The sequence below is a fragment of the Aythya marila genome, assembly GCF_965140915.1.
Source record: "Aythya marila genome assembly, chromosome: Z".
NCBI lineage: Eukaryota > Metazoa > Chordata > Aves > Anseriformes > Anatidae > Aythya > Aythya marila.
The window spans coordinates 21,588,391-21,615,663 of NC_139080.1; the positions used below are offsets into that span (position 1 = coordinate 21,588,391).

General features: G+C 40.1%; 2 protein-coding genes across 4 annotated transcripts in view; both read left to right on the forward strand.

Moving 5' to 3' along the window:
- The window catches only part of IPO11 (importin 11), a 98,116-nt gene extending 86,706 nt beyond the window's left edge, over positions 1 to 11,410 (forward strand). For all 3 annotated transcript variants that reach the window (XM_082782870.1, XM_082782869.1, XM_082782871.1), the window contains exon 32: positions 6,468 to 11,410. In XM_082782870.1, coding sequence (XP_082638996.1) covers positions 6,468 to 6,632 — 165 coding nt within the window. In that variant the 3' untranslated portion in view covers positions 6,633 to 11,410. The remainder of the gene's footprint in view (positions 1 to 6,467) is intronic.
- A 9,409-nt stretch (positions 11,411 to 20,819) lies between these two features.
- The window catches only part of LOC309889788 (large ribosomal subunit protein eL33-like), a gene marked incomplete at both ends in the record, with an annotated part of 33,475 nt that continues 27,021 nt past the window's right edge, over positions 20,820 to 27,273 (forward strand). Inside the window, 1 exon segment of the mRNA XM_082782816.1 lies at positions 20,820 to 20,825. Coding sequence (XP_082638942.1) covers positions 20,820 to 20,825 — 6 coding nt within the window.

Below are 27,273 nucleotides of genomic sequence, written 5' to 3' on the forward strand. Positions count from 1 at the left end.
ATTTCTATTGAGATAGCTCAAGATACAAGGCTCTATATATTCATATCTGTATGTATAGACTTATACAAATACATATACGCTGGATTTAGTAATCAGATTTTAAAAACATCAAGTGAATTTTTAAATACAGTCCTTCCATTTTATTAGCATTCTTCAAATATACCCACATTCTATTTCTCTCTAGCTAAAGTTTTAATAAATCTCTAGTCAAAATTCTATTAAGTTTGTAGTTACAGATTGACATTAATAGTATTGTATGCATTTAGAAATTTTAACTTTGTAGATTTAATATGGATTACCATTGTTGGGGTTGTACAAGAGAAGTAAAAAGGGCAAAGGGCTCATTATTTTATGACCAGTATCATTCTAACCTCCTGAATGATTCAGTGCAGCAGTAGTGTTGATGAACGTAGTCAAAACTATACTATAATCATACAAAGTTCATTGGACATTTGGTAATAGTTTTTGTTTGTGTTTAAAGAGAAATGTTTGTGCTTGGCTAGTGAAGAGCCAGAACTTGTAAGGACATGACAAGTCAGGTGTTAATTTACATGGGAAATATTTTTTAAAGGAAGTGCTTGTGATCTTTCCTCTACTGTTTAACGTTCAACCTGAACACAGTCAGCCTTTGTGTCTTTGGAAGTTTTACATTGAAGACATTATACACAGACATTGCAGCTTCCTCTGTTTCTTATTTCATAATATAGATATATCTATTTCTACTGTTACCATGTTTTGTAGGTTCCTAAGTATTATGAAAATCCTTTGTTTTTCTCATTTCAAGCCTCTGTTGTAAGAATATCTTTCTTTGTTTCACTCTTCATTCTTGTACTTAAATGATTATTCCTGATACACTTCAGACTTGAGCCTTCTCTACTGTCATTTTTTTCAGCTAATGTGTTTGCTATATTCTTACTCTGTTCTCTGCAATTTCTCACAGCTGTTAAAGCAAGCAAACTCTAGCTGTTAGGATTGTCTGCTAGAAATTCATTCTGAATTGCAGCTGAAATTACTCTCTATAAATTTTTCTGGATGGTGCACAAGTTGAGACTTCTCACAAATGTTTATTTCAAATTGTCCTGCTTTCAACAGCACAAATGATGCAGATGATTTGGTTGGTTTACTAGTAGTAGGAGTGTGCCAATCCTGGTTATTATGTGATACTGGGCTTTTAAAGTGCAACTAGCATTTGATTTGCAAAACTGGATTAAAAACAAAATATCACCAGGGACCATACCAATCCACCTGCACTGGAAGCTTTTTCCTTTATGTAATAGCATCAGCACACACATTTGTTGTGATGCGATAACAAATACCTCTGGTGAAACAAAGATGTGAACAGACATTAGTAGAAGTCTGTGAAAACCTTTCACATTGTCCATCTCCATTTTATAATCTGAGATCTTTGTTAAATGTAAAGGACATAACACAACTAAAATAATTTTTCCAGTCTTTCACAGTCTGAAGATACTAACCATCTTGGTAAATATTTCATGTCCACCACTCTTGCTTTTTTCAGTATCAGCGTTCATCTTTAAACTGAAGAGATCCTTTCAAATTCTGGAAACCTTGTCAAGAAAAATTTAACTCAGGACCAAAAAACTGTTAGAGTCTTATTAGATTTTTATTACCCATTCTTGTATTCTAAATTGACTTTGCTTGTAGTGATTAGATCACTGATTGAATACTGGATGATGTATAATAATGTGTTGGAAATTGTATGATTTTTGATGGTGTTGTCTAAAGTTGTTGAGGAGAGAGATCCACCTGACAAAAGACTGGTTTCAAAAAAACTGATAATTCTGCAGAAAGTCTGATTGTGGCAAGTGGATTTTGGAGGTATGGGGTATGTTTTTTCTCCAGATCTGTGTACTGCTTTTCCCATTCAAACTGCTTTTTTCAATCAGTGAGGTGGAAAACTTGCTTTTTGAGTCCAGCCTTAAAGTAGGCACCTGTGTCCAGATTCAAGATCAATTTATAAAGTAGCTATATTAAAACGCTAGTCAAACTGGGTTTTTACTCAGCATCTTAAAGCAGATTTCAGTAACATATGTTTCCTTGCCAGAATTCTGCTGCTTTTGTTTAGCTTGCTGTTCAGGTGAAGAAACTGTTGGAATTTTCTAGATTTTTTTTTTATTATTATTATTTGCAAGCAGGTACTTCTTGGTCTTCTCTGTATCACAAGTGTTTCAATCAAAAAAAGTCCAGCCACACAGCTAGGAGCACAACATACAACATTAATTCAAAGATTGTCCCTGACCTCGAGTTTAGAGAAAATAGCCAGTGTTAATATCAATATAGCTGTTTGAGCCGGACTCATGTTAGATGCTCGGTGCTTATCAAGCCAGAGACTTAGTTTTCAAGAGGACAATTGTTCCTTGAAAAATCAGGTAGAATTGGCTGAAAACATCTGAAAGGTTATCTTTTAAACCAGGTACTATTATAATTTTGTCATAACAAAAGTAATTTATAGACTTGATTATTGACTTCCACTGTTAATGTTGAAGGACCTTTGTTTTAAAATACATATGCATAGGAGTGTACCCGAATACCTTGGTGAAATTCTGTTATGCTCAGGGGAGACTTCTACCTGAAGCAGCATTTTCTGTGGTGTCACAAAACGAAATATCAGAGCTCAAGTGTTTAGTGTTCTGCCAAACTGATTATTTTGCTTTATTATTCAGCTGAGATTGCAGCCGATTGTTTAATATTATCTATAAACTAGTTAACTATAAACTATAAACTAAGGGGTTTCATTTTTGTTAGTTCTGAGTACAAGTTCCAAAAGTGTAAAGTAGTAGGAAAGCAAATTTAATTTACTCAAAATATTTTTTGATGTGATGATCTGAATGAAATCAAATTAGTGTATTTAACTCCTTGAATTTAAGTCAAAAGACTAAGTCCCATATGGCTTAGAAACATTAGCTGGTAGTTATGACAGCAAGCATTAATCATACTACAAAAGTCCCTACTGGCTTACAGTGTTGCTGCATTGAACAGATGGTGGGAGATATTTATGCCTATTGCAATAACCTAAACAAATTTTGATACAATTACTTCTCAGTAGTATTGCAGAGATTATTCAAAAGATTTTTGGAATTGCTGTCTGCCACCTGACAAGTGCTAGTGTGTTAGCACCTCAAAGAGATACTAGAGAGGACCAGTATAATTAAGAGATGATAGCAAGAGTTCAGATTTGAAGTTCCAATGAGCTTTGCAAAACTATGCAAGGATTCAAACCTTGTATTTCAAAAGAAACAGGACTTCTGTCTGGAAATTGAAAAACACCATTTGTGTTCCAGAATAGCATTATATGCATAATTGTATTCCAAAGCTTGTGAGAATTAGGAAAAAAAATGGTCTTAAACTGGGGCTTATTAGTGAACATTGGTTATAAATATTAGAAGCTTTTTTTTCCAATTGACTTGGAAGTCTGTTTCTTCTTTGTTTTCACCTTCTTTTTCTGTAGACATCAGGGAATATACTCTGTAAATATGAAATTGTTATGTGGAAGAATTTTTTTTTTAGAAGAATAGAACAATTAAAGCTGATATTTTCAGGAAATTGTTCTGTCTTCACACATAATGAGTACTTCAGCAGAGATTTTTGGTAGGGTCACGTAAGTTACTTAGTTAACTACATCTGTGGATTATTAATTGGTTTGTGAGTAAAATGGTCGTTAACAAACAACTTTTTAGAGTTGTTTCCCAAGGCAACTGTGTAGTACATGCCATTAATGTAGTTGCTGCTCTGAGGGTCACAACTATGAGAAGACTTGTCTATTGCAGTTTCAATGCCTGTTTTTTTCTGTGTAATATTTCCTACAGTAATTTTATGCTTAACCGTTTTGAGCTATGAAACTAACTAGAAATGTGTTATGTGCTCCAAATTACAATCATTCATTAACAAAAGCAAATAGTTAGGAAACTGCTTTCTTTGCTTGGCAAAATGTCTTTTTTTTTTTTTTTAAAAAAAAAAACTATAGATTTTGCTAATACTGCTACTGAAGAATATAACCTCTTGTGGCAGTTCAACACCAATGAGCTCCACCATGCTGCTCTCCCATTCTCCCTCAAAAGAGCAAGCGAAGAAAATATGAAACAAAGGTCACGTGTTGAGATAAGGACAACCCATCACTCACCAATGCTGAGCATCACAGGCAAAACAGACTCAGTTTAGGGAAGATAAATGTGAATTTATTGCCTGTTACTAAGAGATCAGAGCAGCAAGAACTAAAAGCAAATCTAAGACAACTTACCCCAACTACCCTCTCCTAAATCCTATCTCCAAGCAGTACAGGGGAACAGGGAATGGGGGCTGTGGTCAGTCCCTGATGCTTCATCTCTACTGCTCCTTCACGGTCCCTCTCTGCCCCTGCTCCCCGTGCTATAACAATAATGTTATAAAAAAATGTTATTAAGTGCTATTGTTATAAAATGCTAGGAATAAGTAGTAAAAAGATTGTATTTCACCTTTGAAATGTAAAATAGATGAATAGTATAAAATGGTGGAGGATCAAAGGCTATGAAGACAGAGGTAGGAATATATAGGGAATGATAAGATTTACAACTTGGAAGTTGATGTGACCATAATTAAAAAGAAGGGCTAGCACTTTATCATGATAATTACAATGTTTTGGGGTGTTCTACTCTTTCTTTGCTTTTATTTTTTTAAACAACCACTAATAGGCAAACATAAGTATTTATATTGTGATAAGTCCCATGTTTATATGGCTGTTTCTCTCAGTATGTCCCTATGTTTTGGCTGTAGTATTGTTTAATAGATAAGTAAACCCTAATGTATTCCACCCCCTTTTAAAATTCAAATATTCCTTTCTTTCTATCATACCAAAACAGAAGAGATTCTTATTTATTCTATTTATCTCAAAGCATACATTACGGTATGCAAGAATTATTTCTGAATTTGCGATAAGATTTTTTCTTTAAATAAGGTTTTTTAGATGCATCCATTAATGTTACAAAAAAGACACAACTCACAGGTTGAGAGTGACCTATGATGACTACTGCTCTGGAAAAATAAAAACTCTGTATTAGGCAGTAGATATCTGTACTCTTACTGGTGAAATGATGCATCTGTGTTCAACCTCATTTGTTAGGCCAGGAAGCATATTTAATAAGGCATATTTTTGATACTGCATTCCCATTGATACAAATCCCCATGTGATGCTAATTGTATCCCATAGCTTGTAGTCAGAGAAGAATTAAATGCCATAATTCCTTGTTCTGATTTAACCCAACCAAGGAATTTGATCAATAAATGTACATTACTGGAAATATCCTTTTGCCTGTAGCAAAAATCCCGTGTAATTTTCACTTAAGATTTTTACATAGTGGCTGCTAAGATAATGCTGTAATAATGCAACAGACTAGGGCAATAAACTGTGAAATAAAAAAAGTAAAATAAGGAAAGAAAAAGGAATAAAAAAAAGTACAGTTATGTGCATTTAGTATGCCCTGTTTCTTTGGAAATAGCATAGCAGGGTATACAGACTCAGAAGGTTCTTTTTCAGAGAAAAAGACTGAAACCTAGCATTATATGTTGTTTCCTGACCTTCCAGCGTAAATAGTAGTGCTGTTTGGTTTTGATTCTAAGATAGCAGAAGCTCATGCATCTGCAGTGGTTTTGTTATTATATCAATATCCTAATACTTTTTGATGCTGCAAGCTCTAGGTGTCCTCACCTCCCCATCAACCACCCTATCTGTATCCGTAGCCAGCCAACCACTCTCTTCTGATTTCAAAATCGGTCTTCTATCAATGTAGCCCTTATATTTACTTCTTCTGCAGTTATTGTTTAAAATAGACAAATATTCTGTTGCTCCCTGCCTAAAAGAAATTTGCATAATTCAGATGGACAGATTGTTACATAAGTACTGCTACTGAAGAAGTGTCTACTCTTCATGCATATGAACAATTTATTTTAGCTATTGACCTAACACCTAAATATTGACCTAATTGTAATTATGATTTTTATTTCCAGATCTTGTTTGTCATATAAATCTAGTGCTGCACTAGTTAAACTAGTTTGTTTCCTTACTGATAAAATATAACTGATCATAGTTGATACACTATCTAAAGTGCTTATCATAATAACACATCTGATGTGTTTCTTAGAAGTTATGGAGAATTCATTCAGCAGAATGAATTTCAGCAGAATGTATTCACCCGGATTTCAACAAAGCAGCTTTGAAATTGTTGTATCTTATAGAAGGGTGAAACTTTACAACAGGCTGTGTTCATGGTTTGAGACTATTGTTCAAATGGTGTTAGGCTGACGTTTGCTTTTGATAGTAATTAACTTGATCTCTGTTTTATGGTTTTTCCTTTTGTTTCTCAATTAATTACAAAGAATTCTAGATTTCTTTCCTGGGCTCAGATTATTATAGAGATGAGTACTTGCAGTATTTTAAGTGCGTTCTTATATTTTTTTCCTCTTGTTTTCCACAGCTTGCACTGAAGGACCCTGTACACACTGTGTCATTGCAGCAATTCGTCTATGAGAAGCTAAAGGCACAGCAGGAATTGCTGGGAGAACAAGGTTTCCATGCACTTATGGAAACTGTGGATACAGAAGTAGTTGCACAGCTACAAGAATTTTTACAAGGCTTCTAAATAAGTGAAAACAAGATTTTGTATGTCCAATTTTCCTTTCAAAAGATACAAAAGAAAAAAAAACTCTAACCTCCTCTTGTATGGAAGAACCTCCTGAAAGCTGAAAATAATGTGTTCACAAAGAAAAAGCAGATTTTTTTTTTTTTTCTCACAGTATGGCTGAAAGAATAAATGTAAATTGGGTCCTGGCTAGAGTTTAAAAGTGTTTCATGACTGTGAGTGATTTTTCTATGCATGACGAATGATGGATTGTGTAAGGAAGTATGTTTAATTTTTTCTGTTTCCTCTGCTGTTAATAGTAACAGGAAGTGTTTTTGATTCCATTCTGAGGAGCAGAATCTGATTTTGGAGCTGCTTTTATACAGTGGTAATACCTTGATTTTTCAGCCTTATACTTCTTAATTGCCTGTGACAGCATTTTTCTGCAGCTGTAGGGAACTGTTTCAACAGGAAACAGTTTTTGATTGAAGTTTGTTAAACATTGTATGCGCACATAAGCCTATATATGCCTAAGATTCCAGGCTGAAGAAGTTGAATACTTCTTTTCCTTACAAAAAAAGAATAAATCCTACCATATGTGAGTTCTCTCACAAGCTGATAGGGTTCACGTGTACTGTTGCTATTTAAGTTACCAGTCTTAGTAGAAGTGCGTCCTATGATATATTCAGGATTGAGTAGCGTCCTCTTTGTAAGATTAAGGACATCCAAAATCTATCGAGGACATTTGATTTTTAGAGCAGATCCCTTAAGACGTAGTGAGGATATTAAACCTAGAAAAATTGTAGAGAAATCTTGAAGGGAGTTGGTGATTCAAAGGCAGTGTTTTTCCCCTTTGTCATTACTGCTTATTTATTCCTCAGCAGAATAAAGTGCTGAAGGGAGGAGGGACGAGGAGAAACCTGTTTTTGTATAGTTGGCCTATGGTGACAGGACAGACTTCTTAGGTGTAATGTCAAAATGGACAGTATAAATTCTCTGTATGTGGCTGTACACAGCATGTGACTGGGGAGTCCTTTGTTCCCTGTGAGTTGTAAAAGAGTGCTGCAATTTATGGTGCTTCCAGAGAGGAAAACAGAAAAGTGTCAATTAAATTTCAGGATGATGCCTCAAAACATGTTATGTGCTATTACAGGTCATACTGTTTTCTTTACTGTTACTGACTGTTTCACAAAGCTATGTCATAAACTGAGAGAGAGGTAAGAAGGAACTTGATAATATATATCATGAGGCATACCTACTAATCCAGCAGTGTGGTTCAGTATCAGTAGTTGCTTGGTTTTTTTTACTGTATACCTATAATTTTCTCTTTGTCCTGTTACCATTTCTTGACTCCACATTCAGCCATACAAGTAGACCTGTAAAACTGTGAGTAGAAGCATTCCTTCAGGAGTGAAACATAACTTTAGCTTGAATTGTCTTAAGGAAAAAGAAACTTAGATTGTAACACTTAACCTGTATTTGTCAAGGGGTTACAGAATGCCAATGTATATCTGTCCAAAGATGGAGGTTTTCATTTTTCTTTATTTCTGTTACAAAATTTTTCTTACTTTCTCTTGAGTTCCTTCTGTCTCCCTTTTAGCTGTTGTAACACAGTGAAGCTCTCCAGAGTTTAGTGAATAATTAATTTCAATCAACTCTGGACTGTACTTGGACTTAAAGTTGCTGTTAACCACTGTCTCAGTTCTTTTCTTTTTCACCAAAGTCATATCACTGAGATACTTTTTAATTGTTACTGAAAAGTTTGAGCCTGGTGTCAAATTCAAACAATTATCTACAAACTTGAGACTCAAATGAAACTCAAAGCTATCTTTATTAGTTACCTGGCAGCTGCAGGAATGACAGGGCAAAACATCTCCTTTCTATGTACCTTTGTCTTTCACAACTGGTTTTGGGGTGTGGAGAAGACTCTTGCATTTTTAGCTTTTGCTTTTAAGTTCTAGTCTTCCATCTTCAAGGCTGAAGTTTGTTTGCTTGACTAAAGGATAATTAAGCTACTAGGATGGACTTCTTTTTTTCCTCAGAGTTGAGTAACTATTTAAAGATAGAGATACTTATACTTTTGATAATCCTACCAGATAACCATACTGTTGTAGTTTAAACTTGGCAGGCATCTATTACCACACAGCTGTTCATCACTGTCACTAGATGAGATGGGGGAGAGAATCCTAAAGGTGAAAACACAAGAATTCTTGAATTGAGACATTTTATTAGGTAAAGCAAAAGCTACACACACAAGTAAAGCAAAATGGAATCCATTCACTACTTCCCATCAGCAGGCAGGTATTCAGCCACATCCAGGAAAGCAGGGCTTGTCATGCATAATGGTTTCTTGGGAAGAACACCATCACTCCAAGTGTTCTCACCTTCCTCCTTCGTTACCCTACAGACGTGCTGTTATTTCATTAAAATTGCATTTGTTGTGTGGGTGTGATCAGCCCTGCTAGTTTTTTTTCGCTGCATAGCATCACTGCAAGGCCAGCAGAGCAACCACAGGTCGGGAAACAGTACTTCTGTATATCTTAAAGCACTTTTTGGTAAAATCCCATGTGCAACTCCACATGGGGCTCTGATCTCAGGTGGAGGGAGGTCCTGCCACCCCTTCTCCAGACATGGATAGAAGAAAGATGGTCTCTGCATTAGGACCCTACACAGCATCTGCATGCAGTTGGGGATTGTCAGCACAGCTGTGTGCAGATGAGCCAGACCTGCTTTGTTCTCAGATGTTCAAGCCTTGCACTGCTCCATGTGGTGAAGCATTAGCAGAAGTTTATTTTAGTGCACTGTAACTAATATTGGCACAGGCTGTAAGGAGTGATGGACATACTTTTGGCTGATAATGGCATCATAACATTGTGATTAACTTTGAGTAATACCTCTGAATTAGCATATTAATTCATTTTCATATGCGTTAGGGAACAAGTTGAATTTTTCACTAAATGTTTAGCTTTTCATCTTGAACTATTTTACTGCAAGACTTGGACTACAAATTAATGTAATTGTCATCACTGTAACTGCTTATCTGACAACTACTATCAGCACAATACAAAACAAGTGTCTGCCAGCACTCAGTTCCATTCCAATACTGAAAAAGTGGAGAAATTTCAGCTTAAAAATAGAAGAAAAACATGTTCTGAGACAATGGGAGAACTTGTATTGCCTGTTAAGGCAATGCCAGGTTCAAATCAGGCAATATTATATGTGGTATAGCAGGGAAAAAAATCTTCTAAGATGCTAACAAACTATTTCCACTCTCCCTCCCAAAATAGGATTAAATTTCCACTAAAAGGTTGTGAATTCAGGACTGCTGCAAGCTTTAGACCCTTTGTGTTGAAATTTCTGACTGCAGCTACTTGGATAAGAAAGAAAGCTGAATACAATAAAACTACCTGAAACAGAAGCCTTGAAGTAATTTCTGAAACTGTCGTGAATGAGGAAGGATCGTTGATCCAGATGCCATTTTAGCTTTATTTTTGAAATGTTTTTGAAATGGGGAGGGGGGAAGGGAGGATGGAATACAGTATTATTAAACTTCTGAGGCTTACACAGTTTATCACTTTACCTTTCAGAAGAGGCAATGTAATGGCTTTACATGTCAAGGTTTTGGTAGTGGTGGGCTGCAGAGGCAACTTCTGTGAGAAGAGTCCAGCAGCTGCTCCGTGACAGATCAGAGCCAGCTCCAAAAGGGACCTGCTGCTGGCAGAGCTGAGCCCATAAGTCATGCTGTTTGTGACTCTGGAAGAGCACTGGCACAGGCTGCCCAGGTCACGGATCCGAGGTGCTGGAGTTCAAAAAGCTTTTGGACAATGCTGTCAGACATCTGGTCTGATATTTCGGTGGTTCTGCATGTAGCCAGGAGTTGGACTCCATGATCCTCGTGGGTCCCTTCCAACTTGGGATATTCTATGATTCTGTAAACAAGGGGGGATGGTTTTAAACTAAAAGAGAGGTTATTTAGATTTAGTGTTAGGAAGAAAAGCTTCATGCAGAGGGTGGTGAGGCCCTGACACAGGCTGCCCAGAGAAGCTGTGGATGCCCCATCCCTGGAGGTGCTCAGTGCCAGGCTGGATGGGGCTTTGGGCAGCCTGGTCTGGTGGGAAGTGTCCCTGCCCATGGCAGGGGGATTGGAACTGGGTGATCTTTAAGGTCCCTTCCAATCCGAGCCATTCTGACTGGCAGGATGCACCATTTGAGGAAGGGCTGGGTGGTGATCTAGGAAGTCATCTGGAAGAATTTGCATAAGGAAACTTGGCTACTGCATTGTTGTTTAGAGACAATACAGGGGGGAAGAAGGCCAGTGGAAGTACTGTTTTGTTGCAATTACTCTTCAGGCTGTATTATTCATGCTACAAAGGAAAGAATGATACAGTGCAGAGATTTTTGTTCTTCCTGTTGTGAAGTTTTTTTTGTTTGTTTGTTTTTCTCACAAGGTTTGGACCACAATTTTTCTTTTAAAATGGACCACCTCATAGTGTGGTCTCCTTTGCAAAGCTACTCATGATAATCTTTGTTTTCTTGTTGTTCCCCAAAGGCATCTTCTCTAAGCACACCAAGAATGCTGACTGAAGTCTTTAAGTGGAGACACAGCTCCTAACTGAAAATCATAACAGATGGGTTCATTTCTTTAATGGTTCAACAATGATAAAACCACTTTTGTAAACTGTATTATCACAGACATGCTATTAGATTTATAGCTACTAACATCCAGTAATTTTTACATTTTTTTCATTTTTATATAGTTCCAAACTCTTGTGATGCCCTTAAATTAAGAGTTCTTGGTGTTTTTTGAACTGCTGAACATGCCACATCTTCCCTTAGAAAATGCAGCATCTTTGTAATTGAGGTGCACATTTTGAAGGCTTTCCAAACTCATTTACTTGTCTTGTTCAAGTGCTGCTGTTGCAAAAAATAAAAGATTAATTACTAATTTTTAGATGTTCACAATTGCCATCTTGCAGCTAGCTGTGATTAACCATGATGACTAATCATCAGATAGTCAAATTTGACTGATTCTGTAGAAACTTTTCAAAAGGTATGATAGCTGGTTCATATTGGATTTTGCTGATTCTGGGGTGAAAATGGAATTGAGTTAACCCCCTATAAAATTTGATTGTGGAGTGAACAGAAGTGTTTAAAATTGATATATACTCCATAGTCCACACTGCTTAGGCACAATTTTTTAGGATAAATGCATATTACTGCACTGATTGTTGCTTATACTATTACATACTACTTAGAAAAATATAGATCATGAAAGAATTTCTTCTCGGGTTTACACAAAATGGGTGGTTGGTTACATCAGTTTCCAAAGAGGGTTCTAAAGAGAAGTATAAAGGAGTAAAACTAAAATTGCTGCAAACAAGACAATTCTGCCACCAATGTGCAAATGTAACTAAAGTATGGCTCTTAAAAGAGATTACAGAAAATAAAATCACACTCTACATCAAAGTATGTTTCATGCTTGAAGTCAACAGTGGCTGTTGGCAGGTGGCAAATGTGTCCCCTGGGCTGGAGCTGTAGAAGTAATTGGCTTTTTCATTTACTTTCTAAAGAAGGGTAAAATGGTGTCTTGGTTAAAAAAATATTCTATGTGACCGAAGGTTTAATACAGTACTTCATTTTCAGGTTTCGTAGCCAGCTTTTAATAAAATACAACAGCTTTTGAAATAGCTCTGTCACTTCTAAACATGTCAAAAACCTAGAACATTTAAAATAAATATTCTTAGGTGAAATAATTTCCTGAACTTGCTACAGTTTCTTACTATCTGAAACTAGTTTTCACTTTCTGCATTTTATTAAGCTCCAGAAAGCTTATTCAATTCTGTTATGGGATTTAGTACTACTATAAATCATTGGAGGTAGGGGCACACTGTTTTAAACAACAGCAAAATAAAAGATCAGTTATATTTGTGATTGTGGGTTATTATCACTTCCTACAGTGGTTTTTAACTGTATCCTACAAGAACAATCATTGAAACAGCGTTTTAAAATACACAGAACGCAGTCTATGACATGACTGAATTGAAAGCTATTTATTCTCAGTATTTCCATCAGCAACATCTTTGGTGTTACTCAGGGAGAATAACAGAATGCCTGTGCATTGTTCAGTGTTTGTGTTTTAAGCTATGAATATGTTGTTTTCAGGAAAACCAACTAAATCAACCATACAACATAGACAATTATTATCTAATAACTTACCAACTTGAGAAAACTGGAACTGCTAATAGGTCAATGCACAAAGTCTAAATCTGTAGAGCAATAACAGCAGTTATTTTGCTGCAAGGCAGTGTTTCAGAAGTACAACACAAGTAATTTCTGAAGTTGTTCTGGAAGTATTTTAAACCAAACAGTCCTTCTTTCAGTTGGAGGTTTATTCTTATTTATTTATTTTTGTTGGTTTTGATTTCTTTCTTTTTGTTTAAACAAAATTGACAAATGTATCTTCCAGATATTTTCCGCAGTTTTTCCAGCATGCTGAGGAAAACTAGAAACTCTTATGCAACAGGAATGTGGGATTTTGTACATACATACCGAATTTGAGTTTTCAAGGGAAACATTAGGGAACCCAAAATACCACTTTCACTATGATGGTTCAGGCAGGAATGCATACAGGAATAAGCTGTTCATCCACTACAGTTTGTTATTAAAATTTTTAGTTGTTATTAGTGTATTTTAGTTTCATACAGCTGGTGAAATGCTCTGCTGTGTATTTTCCCCTTTTTTGTACTAACAGAACTTGCTCTGTCTTTTATTATATCTGTAGCAAATGCCTGGTGGTTAACTAGCACTTGTGTTTTTCATTATTTTATTTTAAATATGCAACTTCTTCAATATATAGCACTAAATATGAACTCCTTGAATATATAGCACTAAACACTCAGGTCAAAGCTAAGGAGATTTATTAATCCAATAGCTATAGGTTTAGGAAGCAGTAAGAATCCTGTGTTGTCTTAGCTATTGTCAAGGCTTCTTATATACTTTATTCAGCAATATTGTAAAGCAGAATATATCAATACTCCCTAGATCCCAGGAGCCCTCTTCTGGCTTTCTTCTGCTGGCCATGCACTTATTGAAGCATTTTGATGTATTGTCTCACTTCTGAAATCAGCCTGAAACCCTGCAAACAATTGTTCTGCTGTACCTAAATTAACACGTTCCTTTGAGCCTCTTTCTTGAACATGGCATGAGCTGAACTTTCACAAAGCCATGTCACAAAGACTGGTAAGGAGCGTGGGTGGCTGCATGGTCACAGGTGGAATTCTAACATCTCAATAATTAGAGGTAGAAAGCAGAAGGTGAATAAGCAATTTTCAATCTGGTAAAAGGTTTTCAGAAAGATGACATGTTCTGGATTAGATTAGATTCTTATCAAACTTTTGATGGTTAGGAAGTGTTGATGAATGGTGAATTGGCAAAAATTGGCAGCAAATTGGGAACTGCCAGGAAGGTAACTGAGCAGGGTGGTCTAGCAATGCAAAGGCAGATAAAGCTTCAGGGCTAGCAAAGGCTAATCAGCCTTGCAAGAGATATCCTGAGTCAGCTTTCATGTGTGAACTGGAAACCTAGATGGTCAAATTACCAAGGAGGGGGAGAGAGAGAATTTAAACAAAATCACACAGTTATGCAGAAAATGAGATGTCACACAGTTGTTTTGGTTGAAGGGACCTCTTGTGACCACCAAGTACACTTTTCCTTCTCAAGCAGTGTCAGCTACAGCAGGTTGCCCAGGACTGTGTCCAGTTGTGTTTTGACTATGTCCACTCATGGAGACTCCACAACCTCTCTGGGCAACCTGTATGACCACCCTTACAGTAATAAATAAATAAATAAATAAATCGTGTTCAGATGGAGCTTCATGGGTTTCAGTTTGTGCCCCTTGCCTCTCATCCTGTCAGTGGGCACCACTGAGAAGAGTCTGGATACCTCTTCATTCCCTCCTAGCAGGTACTTTTACATGCTGGTAAGAGATTCCCAATCTTTGGGTATCTTATTGTGAAGAGTTTTTGAAGGAAAAATACAGTCAAGGAAAGGCTGCAAATGTTTTCCCTCTAAGGAAGTCAAAACGAGTGGATGAAGACCTTGATTTTAAGAGTAGTTGGTATGAAAAAGAAAAAAGTATGCACTTAGATTAGGACAGAAAACTTAAGAGGTTTAGGGTACCAGGACCAGACCCATACTAAAAAGAGCATAAGGATTACCACACACTGGAGGGATGTTACCAAAAGTCTGTAATGAGGAAGTAAAAATATCTTAGCCTTGTTGAAGATAATCTTTCAGGAACAAGACCAGAAAGAGGAAAGATCCTCTTCAGAAAAGATCCAGTGATGATTTATGCTCTATTGTAAAGGGATGACTTTTGATTTTTTTGAAAGGAAGAGTGGGATTTGGAGAAGACTTTCTGCCTTGAGGTCTACATCTGGTGAATGCAGCAAATTGATTTTGGAAGGAGTGATCACTTGATGTTGAATTTGCTCACAAAATCTCAGTTGAGGTTGCAGAGTGAAAGATGGGATCATTTTGTCCTGTTTTTGTAGGTTAGGTTCCAGAGAGATAGGTAAACCTCAAATGTACTGCTTTTGTTTTAAGGCTCAGCCCATGGGTTCAAGTCACTGAACATTTCATATGCAACCAGCCATATGCACACTTGCATCAGAACCAACACAAAGCCAACAGTGTTGGCACAGACCACTTGTAAAATGGTACAGAAGATATTAACCATAATTAGAGATGGAGATACTGACATTGCTTTTCATGATAGCATGACCACCCTCACGAATCTCACTCTCTGGAATTCAAGGCCCTTGTTTTAATATGTAGGAATGTGAGTCCAGCACCAAAGACAATCTGAAATATTTAATGTATTATTTCCTGCAGGCAATTGAGCAGCATAGTCTGGTTTAATTTGCACTTTGTGCGAAATCTGTTTGTAAACACTGAAGTAATGATATGACAGCTTTAGAAGTTTACTGCTGTTATTCTGTTCTGTCAATTTCTTATTACTTCAATACAACATTAAAATTTAGCAGAATGCGTAAACCTAGCAGACCATATCGGAGGCTGCTGTATCTTTACATTTTATTTTGAGCCTCTTTTATCATTTATTGTAAAGGATTCTAGGATGTTGCTTCTGATTGAACACTAATATACTGTCATTTCCCTTTTCACCACATTTAAAAAGAAAGAAATGTGTGATTTTTTTTTTTGTTTGTTTTTCAAACAGGCCATTTGTTTTTATCAGGCCATTATTAATATTATCCATTACTTCTACAGATATCTAGAATAAATAAATATATATAGATATAGATAGCCAAATCTGCAACTAAATAAAGATCAGTGGCATTAGTGAATCTTCGTGGTCCTAGATCTGGAGAGAATTTTGTAGGCTAGTATTTAGAAATTGAGGTGGAGAGGAGGCTTTAAGAAATGTCCCATATTTCCTTCTATTTGCTGTTGGGGATGACTGCAGGTGCAACTTTTCATTTACTATACTTTTAAACTAGTTCTTTCTGGTCTGGAGATTGGGAGAGCAGCATGGACCTCACAGTGTCACTCCTGCAGGTTAATTCTGTCTGAATTGCACTTTTACAGCCTGAAACTCTCAGCATATTGGACATAACCGGGTCATGTTCTTTGTGTAGTGAAAGTGCACAGCTCAGAATGGGACAGTTTCAACTGCCTGCTTGCAGGGAGCAGGTGCAGTAGAGATGCCCTTAGGAGTAGATTAAGAGAAATGAAGAGAAATGAACTGGCCTAGGGAGGGGGAGGACAGAAAAAGTGAGCTATGGGGGAAAGAGTGGGAAATAACAATGAAAAAGGAAGATGATGAGAGCTGACACAAGCACAGAGATAAGAAATGAACGATGCTGAAGAATAAAAATGATGAATATAAAAGGATGGAAAACAGGAAAACCAACAGTATTAGAGTTAAAACGTTCTGTGCAGTGCAGACTGTGTGTGTGTGTGTGTCTGTGTGTGTGTGTGTGGTCACCTGTGCTTCTATGGCTGTTACCAGAACCAGTGTATTTTCCAGGGCTCACCCAGGAAAACGAGCCTTTGCAACTTGTGCTTGAGCACATTCAGAAGTTTGCCAGAGCTACTTCAGTTTTGGAGAAATTAATCTCTGCTTAAAAAGCCCCACTCATACAGTAACAATAGAAATCACAGCACGTAAAGCTACTACTTTGTTATGCTGCTTATGTACTATCTCTGCCTGTTTTAAGCAGGAACAATGTACAAATTTATTTGCTTAGACCACCAAAAACTCACACCAAAGATGCACAGGACCATGGGGCTTCAGAGCTTGACTGCAGCATATTAGCGATAAGTCACCAAGTGACAATAACACAATTGATTCGGGTCATTTTCATGTGCCTCAGATATGAACATAAGGGATCACCAGTGGAACACCCATCTTCAAAACATGGGTTTAACTGGAAGAAAAAAAAAAAAAAAAAAGTAGGATATTTGCCTCCCCCTTCAGGCAGAGGTGCTTTTTTTTTTTGGGGGGGGGGGGGGGGAAGGAGGGTGCAGGCAGAGCTGGTACTCAGGAAGGCATAAAGGGAATAAATTTGTTGGACTGGCTTAAATGAGCAGCCTTTATCAAAGCTCTTCTTTCAGCTCTAGAGCTGCATATAGGCAATGCCATTTACCCCAGGTATTACTAATCCATTATATTACACATTCCATTGCAGCACCAATGTGGTGCTTCTATAGTAACAGAGGCTGCTAGCAGGGTGAAGTTCTGCTACTTAAACACCACAAGAACCTGAGAAACAGCAGTGTAGAAACCCATACCTATTCTCCTCTAATACTTTGTTTCATAAAAGAGTAATTTTTTCATCTGTGAGAAAAGTCATGACAAATTGTCACATGAAGATTTCATAGGTAGGAGTTTGGACTAGTTCTATTTTTTATGAGTAACAAAATAACAAAACAAAACAAGCTTTTCCTGAAACTAACTTTTCTCTTAAAACGGACAAGTAGGATGATGAATCCTGTAAAAAGGATTTTTGACTTCTTCTTTTTTATTTTTATTTTTTGACTCCCGAAGGTTAAGTATATTATCAGAGAGTGCCCAAAAGAGAGCTGTGGGGATGGTGAAGGCCATAGAGGTCGAGATGTCTGAGGAGCAGCTAGGGTCCCTTGGTTTGCTCAGCCCCGAGCAGAGCAGGCTGAGGGAGCTGCAGGCCTCATGGCGGCCTGCAGCTCCCTCATGAGGGGAGCGGAGGGGCAGGCGCTGAGCTCTGCTCTCTGGGGACAGCGACAGGACCCGAGGGAACGGCATGGAGCTGGGACAGGGGAGGGTCAGGCTGGGGGTTAGGGAAAGGGTCTGCACCCAGAGGGTGGCCAGGCACTGGGACAGGCTCCACAGGGCAGTGGGCACAGCACCGAGCCTGACAGAGTTCCAGAAGCATTTGGACAATGCACTCAGACATCTGGTTTGATTTTGGAGTGGTGCTGTGTGGAGCCAGGAGTTGGACTCAGTGATCCTTGTGTGTCCCTTCCAACTTTGGGTATTCTATGATTTTATGATATTAGTTGCTATAACTAAAAAGAATGAAAGAATGTATAAAACATTTCTTAAAGTTTCTGCAAGTTTTTTTTTTTTTTTTTTTTTTAAGCAATTCAATAACTTCAGGAATTGATAACTCTGGACTAAAAACAACAACCCAAACTATGATCACTCAATTTCAAACAAATTGCAAGGCACTGAATTTTAAAGTGAAAACACGTCTCTGTGTTATTCAGAGTCATGGGTGTCAGCAATTCACTTACTGGCATGTTTGTAAATGTCAGGTGAATGTCAGTCTTCTGAGCATTAATGAGGCAAAAAGTAGGATGTGAACAAGGCTTCTGATAATGCTGGAGGTGTCTTTGAGGTAAATATGAGCTATGACTGGTAGGAGTAACATAGTTGTTCCTCTAGGGAAATATTTTCTGTCAAAAAAAAAAAAAAAGCATCAGGCAGTGTGAACTAAGATTTTCTTCATCTGCACGTGTTTTTGACAATTGTGCTTAAAAACAATAACATTAAAATAGAAACTAGTGTCCCATGGGTTATGGTGTGCATTTTGTGACTGTAATATTCAGGGAAGATCTGTTTTGTACAGTCTGGTTGATAAAGCCTAGACAAATGATGAATGTCTGTTAAGTCTATCACTGGTGGCAGGGCTGATGGCTTGGAATCACATACATAGCAGGATTTTCATCTTCAGTGAACAAATGTTGACCTTCAGACATAGAGACTGGTTTTCTTTATAGGCTTTTAGTGAGAATATGATAGTATTAGAGAAGATTATGTAAAGATGAAAAAGCCTAATAAGTGCTCATTCAAATATAAAGATCATGCAGTGTTTTGTTTTAAAGACTGGGGTTTGAGGGTGAGTGTGTGAACATCAAGAGATGGAAGTTGTCATCATCTCTTTGGCCAGTTATTTTAATATAATTCTTAAACATGGATAAACAGAAGTGTTTTTTTAAGGTTTACAAGTTCTATTCTCCTATTGCTATAAAATCTGTAGAAAGGACAATTTTTGTCAAAAGCCAACCCTCTAAAAATAATAAATTTTAAAATAATTAGTTATCAATCCTCATGAAAGTCCTTTTCTTCATTTGCAGTGTCTAGTGAATGGCACAGGTTATATCATGCTTTGAGGTTAATTTAGTTAGCCAGTGAAGTTATTTGAAAAGTCTAGAATATATTCATTTTAATTACAGGACTTCAGGCATTGTGAATTTTCACAAGGCAATATAAGGTTTAATGGAACCAGAATCAGCTTTTCTGTTGCTGTTGGACTTACTGTTCACACTCAGCAAAAATGGGAATGGCCTGATAAAACAGTAAGAAGCAGTGATAAAATAAGCACTAGTGCACAAACGTGTTTTTATGCCAGTGTATGGTTTCTGAAGAGTGAGTTAAAATAGGTGAAGGGAAGTACAAGTGTGCTTCTTTGGTTCAGCTAATGTGGGATAGGAAAAGGCAGAAATACACTTTGTGACTGAGTCAAGCTGGAAAGAAAAAGTATTGTTAGAGCAAATTCCAGTCAGATTTCAGGTCCCATTTTGCAAGCCAGCTAGTTCTGTTGAGTTTTAGATAGACATCCAAACTTTGGGATTTTTGTCTGGTTCCATTTCCTAAATCTTATAAATCTCACTAACTAAAACCTTGTGCTTTGTTTTGCAATATGAAAACTGAGTGATCATCTGTTTTTTGTTTTGTTTGGGGGTGGGAATGGGGGTGGTTTGTTTCTTTATTTTATTTTATTATTTGATTTATTTTCACAGACACTTATCTAGGATTTTGAACCAAAACTTTCAGGTAAAGCCAAAAAGGATGCCTTTTCAAACAGGCAAGAAATGTTGATGCATATATATGTATATAACTTTATTGATTTTAAAAATAATATTGCGTAACTCAAAAGTATAAAAAAGTTGTTACAATATTCAAAATGTTCTCCACTGTCTGGGTTTACATGATGTAAGAACATATGCAAGGAATTTTAGAAACAGAAGTCATATGGACCAGAGTTGAATCCTCTAATGCTTCACTGTATTTATTTGGGCTTGGTTCAGTTATATTCTGTAAAACCTATTCTGCTCTGCAGCTGGCAATGAATTGGTATGTGCAAGACTGCCAAACTAAATCTAGATGTTGCACAAATTAGTACTGCAGATGGTGTGCCTCCTTGTGAATACTTTGGTTTCTTTACATTGAAGAGGGGACTGTGCATGGGGGGATGGAGGTAGGAAGTGTGTGGGTGGAAATGCTGTTGTCTGGGAGGCAGAGACTGTACGAAAAGAACCAAGATGACCTTGCTGTATTCATTGTGCCTCCATATTGTCAGCCTGGTTTAGCTGAAATCTCTTTTTGTTACTCAGTGATCTTATTTTCTTCAAAAGGCTTTGCTCCTTCAGTGGTGCTGGTACAAGGAAAGGGATGGCAAGGTGAGGGGACAGACGCCAGCTGGCATCTTGTTGCTCCCGTGCTTTCAGTGGTCCTTCTAAACCTGAATCTTCATGGCTTAAGGTGCAGTCCTGAAGCTGGTGGGCATAACTATCATCCCCTCCATCCACATGCTGCATCGCAGTCAAGCCAGCAGTGAAGGCTTACCAATATGACGCCCAGGAGAACCCTAGTGGCAGTCAACTCACAGCTTTGGAGGAGCGTGACTTTGGCCCCGGGGTAACAGCATGCAGGTAAGGGAATTTCTTCTGATGCTGAAACTACATCTGGAGGCAGTTTTTGCCCTTAGCTTTACACAAACTTGCTCAGCTCTAGTAAGCTGATCTTTTTTTGTTGTTGTTGTGGTCCACCACTTGGCCTTGTTAGCTGGCCTTGATCTAGCTAGATCTGGCCTCTTACCCTTCAGCATTAGACTAGTGAGTATTAAGGGAAATTTGTGACCTTATTCTGTTCCCATTTTCTCCTGACAGAAGGCAAGAGCACAGAAAAATTCAAGTTCACTCAGAAGAACACTGTTTTTTCTTTTACTTCAGCTCAGAAGTGTAAACTGCAGCAATCATTCTTGTCCTGGTTTCAGTTAGCACAGAATTAATTTTCTTCCTAGTAGCTGGTGGAATGCTGTGTTTTGGCTTAGAATGAGAAGAGTGCTGATAACACCCCGATGCTTTAATTGTTGCAGAGCAGTGCTTATACTAAGCCAAGGACATCTCAGCCTTTGCTCTGTCCTGCCAACGGGCAGGCTGGGGGGTGCAGTAAGAGCTGGGAGGGGACAGACCCAGGACAGGTGACCCAAACTAGCCAAAGGGGTATTCCATACCATCTGACGTCATGCTAAACAATATATAGGGGTGGCTAGCCGGGGGGAGGGGGCCGGACTGCTCGGGGTTAGGCTGGGCATCGGTCAGCGGGTGGTGAGCAATTGCATTGTGCATCACTTGTTTGTACATACTATTATTACTTTCGTATTATCACCATTGTATCATCATTATTATTATTGTTATTATTATTTTTGTTATTTTTTTTCCTGTCTTATTAAACTGTCTTTATCTCAGCTCACGGGCTTCACTTTCCATTTCTCTCCCCCGTCCCAGAGAGGGAGGGGGGAGGGTGAGCGAACGGCTGCGTGGTGTTTAGCTGCCGGTCGGGTTAAACCACGACAGTCTTTTTGGCGCCCAACGTGGGGCCCGAAAGGTTGAGATAACGGCAGATCTGATCAGAGTGTGTTAAACTAAAATTGGTGGAAGGATTAGACCTGCTTAATAGTCACTTGTCATGATGCTGATTGCTTTAATCACAACTCTGCTGCGCCTGTTTTCCAAATTGAGTATTATAGTACATTATTTTCCGTATTTGCTCTCTGTAGTGTTGTTTCTCCTCTCCGGGCCCTGGTTTCAGACCATTATGGTACTAAGTGTTATAGCAATGGCTTATGAGACGATAAGATATCTGGTCATGACTCTAACTTGGTATTTATACTCAGTAACATCGTGGACTCTGTACTTTGGAAACAGCATCTTGGGAACTATTAGCAATTATACCTATTGTTTTTCTCCATTAGAGAGTCAATCTGTGGAGGGGAAAGGGGAGGATATTTTTCCTTACTTGCTTACTCTCCCTTTCTCCTTCACCACCCCTGTATCCTCCTGGGTCACTCTGCCTTCCTCCTTCACCACCCTCTTATCCCCTGAGCTTGTCACAATAGCTCTCCAAGATATTGAATATTTCTGGAATACTCAGAATACCATAGTCTTGTTGTTCTGCCTCATGAATGCACTTCAGATTCTGCTTAAAGTTAAACAACTACTTATGAAGCTCATCCGGAGATCTGCCCGGAGGCAGTATAGTTGTGGGTGGCAGGGAGTATGGGTGGATATGGGCAGGCATCTAGAGCAGTTGGCACCCCCAGTGTGTTGGAAATTCACCCCTGAACAATGGCAAAATCCTCAAAAACTGGCAGAATGCTTGAAAAAAAGGTGTAATGATTCTGGCAGTTCCAAAGTAACACAAATCATTGTAACGTGCTGGGGCCTGGCTCATGCCTATCGAGCTGCCATTGATACTGCTGTCAACTTAGTGACAGACCCTGCGGCCACTCCAAACCCTGTGACAGATCCAACGGCCACTGTGACCCCTACGGTGGATTCTGCAGCCGCTCCAGTCCCAGCTCCTGCAGCCGCTCCAGTCCCAGCTCCTGCAGCCGCTCCAGTCCCAGCTCCTGCAGCCGCTCCAGTCCCAGCTCCTGCAGCTGCTCCAGTCCCAGTTCCTGCAGTCGCTCCAGTTCCAGCTCCGGCCGCTACTCCAGTCCCAGTTCCTGCAACTGCTCCAGTCCCAGCTCCTGAAGCTGCTCCAGCTCCAGCTCCTGTAGCCGCTACAGCTCCGGTTCCTGCAACTGCTCCAGCTCCTGTAGCCGCTCCAGCTCCTGTGGCCGTGTCAGAGAAACGAGCTGTAGCAGTGCAAGTTGACCCTGCAGAGGGCATTCCAACCCCTGTGGCAGACCCTGTAACAAAGTCAGAGAAACGAGCAGTAGCAGTGCAAGCTGCCCCTGTAGAGAAGGTGAAAATATGGTATAGAAATTCAAGTCGTTTAGAACGCAGAGAGTCTTCTGCCAATCCAGGTAAGGCTTCTGCCAAAACTAAGTATAGAGATGACGAAGATGATGACGACGCTGGGCCGTCAAGGATTCAGGAGGAGGAAGATGAGGATGCCGAAAGAGCAACAGTAACTACCCGAAGCCTAAACGAGCGCGAGCTACGAGATGTGCGAAAAGATTTTGGTCGCTGTATAGGTGAGCAGCTTGTCACCTGGCTGCTCCGGTGCTGGGACTCTGGAGCCAATTGTGTGGAATTAGACGGCAGGGAAGCCAAGCGGCTGGGATCCCTTGCTCGAGACGCCGGCATTGACAAAGCAATTGCAGATGGAGCACGACCCACCAGCCTCTGGAGGCGTCTCCTCTCAGCTGTGAGGGAAAGGTATCCCTTCAAGGAAGATATTTTATGTCTACCAGGCAAGTGGACCACTATGGAGAAGGGAATCCAGTACCTGAGGGAATTAGCCGTACGGGAAGTGATTTATGAGGATCCAGACCTCAAACAAACATCCACAGATCCAGATGAAGTCAAGTGTACACGACCCATGTGGCGGAAGTTTGTACGGAGTGCACCATCATCATATGCCAGCTCATTGGCAATAATGGCCTGGAAAGAGGATGAGGAACCCACAGTGGGTGAAGCGGCTAAACAACTCCGGCAGTACGAAGAAAGTCTCTCCTCTTCCTTACAGGCCTGCGTCTCAGCTGTGGAGAAACTTTCTGAAAAGGTTCACCAACTTGAAGAGAATCTATTGTCCTCCCCACCTGAACCAACCAGTGCCCACCGACCAAAGGAGAACACTTGGGAGAAACTTTCTGAAAAGGTTCACCAACTTGAAGAGAGATTATTCTCCTTCGCACCTGTACAAAGCAGTGTCTCAGCTGTCAGGGGTAGGCGTTCACCCACACAAGGAAGACGATATGGTGGGTACTCACCCCGTGCCACCCTGTGGTTTTACTTACGAGACCATGGAGAGGACATGAGAAAGTGGGATGGAAAATCTACCGCGACCCTAGAGGCACGGGTACGTGAGTTGCAAAAGAAAACAATCAGGAAAAAGGGATTCTCCGAAAAGTTTGCTGCTCCAACTTCCAGCAGACAGTCCTTCAAACACAGAAACGAGGAAGATTCTGACCAGGATTAGGGGGGCCCTGCCTCCAGCCAGGGGGAGGAAAGGGACAATCGAGTTTATTGGACTGTGTGGATTCGATGGCCTGGCACATCACGCGCACAGAAGTATAAGGCTTTAGTAGACACCGGTGCACAATGTACTATAATGCCATCGAGCTATAAAGGACCAGAGCCCATCTATATTTGTGGAGTGACAGGGGGATCTCAGCAGTTGACTGTATTGGAGGCTGAAGTGAGTCTGACTGGGAATGAGTGGGAAAAGCACCGCATTGTGACTGGTCCGGATGCTCCATGTATCCTTGGCATAGACTATCTTAGAAGAGGATACTGCAAGGACCCAAAAGGGTTCCGGTGGGCTTTTGGTATTGCTGCCTTAGAGACAGAGGGCATTAAACAATTATCTACCTTGCCTGGTCTCTCAGAGGACCCCTCTGTTGTGGGGTTGCTGAGGGTCGAAGAACAGCAAGTGCCAATTGCTACCACAACTGTGCACCGGCGGCAATATCGCACCAACCGAGACTCCCTGATTCCCATCCATAAGCTAATTCGTCAATTGGAGAGCCAAGGAGTGATCAGCAAGACTCATTCACCTTTCAATAGTCCCATATGGCCAGTGCGAAAGTCTAATGGCGAGTGGAGACTAACAGTGGACTATCGCGGCCTGAACGAAGTCACGCCACCACTGAGTGCTGCAGTGCCGGACATGCTGGAACTTCAGTATGAACTTGAATCGAAGGCAGCCAAGTGGTACGCCACAATGGATATCGCTAATGCATTTTTCTCCATCCCTCTAGCAGCAGAGTGCAGGCCACAATTTGCCTTCACTTGGAGGGGAGTCCAATATACTTGGAATAGGCTGCCCCAGGGGTGGAAACACAGCCCTACCATTTGCCATGGGCTGATCCAGTCTGCACTAGAGCAGGGGGAAGCTCCTGAACACCTGCAGTACATCGATGACATTATTGTGTGGGGTGACACAGCAGAGGAAGTTTTCGAGAAAGGGAAGAAAATAGTCCAAATCCTTCTGAAAGCCGGTTTTGCCATAAAACAAAATAAAGTCAAAGGACCTGCACGGGAGATCCAGTTTTTAGGAATAAAATGGCAAGATGGACGTCGTCAAATCCCAATGGATGTGATCAACAAAATAACAGCTATGTCTCCACCAACTAACAAAAAAGAAACACAGACTTTCCTAGGTGTTGTGGGGTTTTGGAGAATGCACATCCCAAATTACAGTCTGATTGTAAACCCACTCTACCAAGTAACTCGTAAGAAGAATGAGTTTGAATGGGGCCCTGAACAACGACAAGCCTTTGAACAAATCAAGCAGGAAATAGTCCATGCAGTAGCCCTTGGGCCAGTTCGAACAGGACCAGATGTAAAGAATGTGCTCTACACTGCAGCCGGGGAGAACGGCCCCACCTGGAGCCTCTGGCAGAAAGAACCTGGGGAAACTCGAGGTCGGCCTCTGGGGTTTTGGAGTCGGGGATACAGAGGATCTGAGGCCCGCTATACTCCAACTGAAAAGGAGATATTGGCAGCATATGAAGGAGTTCGATCTGCTTCGGAGGTGGTCGGTACTGAAGCGCAGCTCCTCCTAGCACCCCGATTACCGGTACTAGGCTGGATGTTCAAGGGAAGGGTCCCCTCTACGCATCATGCAACTGATGCTACATGGAGCAAGTGGGTTGCACTGATTACTCAGCGGGCTCGAATAGGAAACCCCAGTCGCCCAGGAATATTGGAAGTGATCATGGACTGGCCAGAAGGCAAATACTTTGGGATATCATCAGAGGAGGAGGTGGGTCGTGCTGAAGAAGCCCCACTGTACAACCAGTTGCCAGAGAATGAAAAGAAATATGCCCTGTTCACTGATGGGTCCTGTCGTATTGTGGGGAAGCATCGGAGATGGAAGGCTGCTGTATGGAGTCCTACGCGACGAGTTGCAGAAGCTGCTGAGGGAGAAGGTGAATCGAGTCAGTTTGCAGAAGTGAAAGCCATTCAGCTGGCTTTAGACATTGCTGAACGAGAAAAATGGCCAGTTCTCTATCTCTACACCGATTCATGGATGGTAGCAAATGCCCTGTGGGGATGGTTACAGCAATGGAAGCAAAACAACTGGCAGCGTAGGGGCAAACCTATCTGGGCTGCTGCATTGTGGCAAGATATTGCTGCTCGGGTAGAGAACCTGGCTGTGAAAGTACGCCACGTAGATGCTCATGTGCCCAAGAATCGGGCTACTGAAGAACATCAAAACAACCAGCAGGTGGATCAGGCTGCTAAGATTGAAGTAGCTCAGGTGGACCTGGATTGGCAGCATAAAGGTGAATTATTTATAGCCCGATGGGCCCATGACACCTCAGGCCATCAAGGTAGAGATGCAACATACAGATGGGCTCGTGATCGAGGGGTGGACTTGACCATGGACGCTATAGCACAGGTTATTCATGACTGTGAAACATGTGCTGCAATCAAGCAAGCCAAACGGTCAAAGCCTCTTTGGTATGGAGGACGATGGCTGAAATATAAATATGGAGAGGCCTGGCAGATTGATTACATCACACTCCCTCAAACTCGCAATGGCAAGCGCCACGTACTTACAATGGTGGAAGCAACCACCGGATGGCTGGAAACATATCCTGTGCCTCATGCTACCGCCCGGAACACCATCCTGGGCCTTGAAAAGCAAGTCCTATGGCGACATGGCACCCCAGAAAGAATAGAATCAGACAATGGGACTCACTTCCGAAACAACCTTATAGACACTTGGGCCAAAGAACATGGTATTGAATGGGTGTATCACATCCCCTATCATGCACCAGCCTCCGGGAAAGTTGAACGATACAATGGCCTGTTAAAGACTACCTTGAAAGCAATGGGCGCTGGGACGTTCAAAAACTGGGATACGCATTTGGCAAAGGCCACCTGGTTAGTCAATACTAGGGGATCTACCAACCGAGCT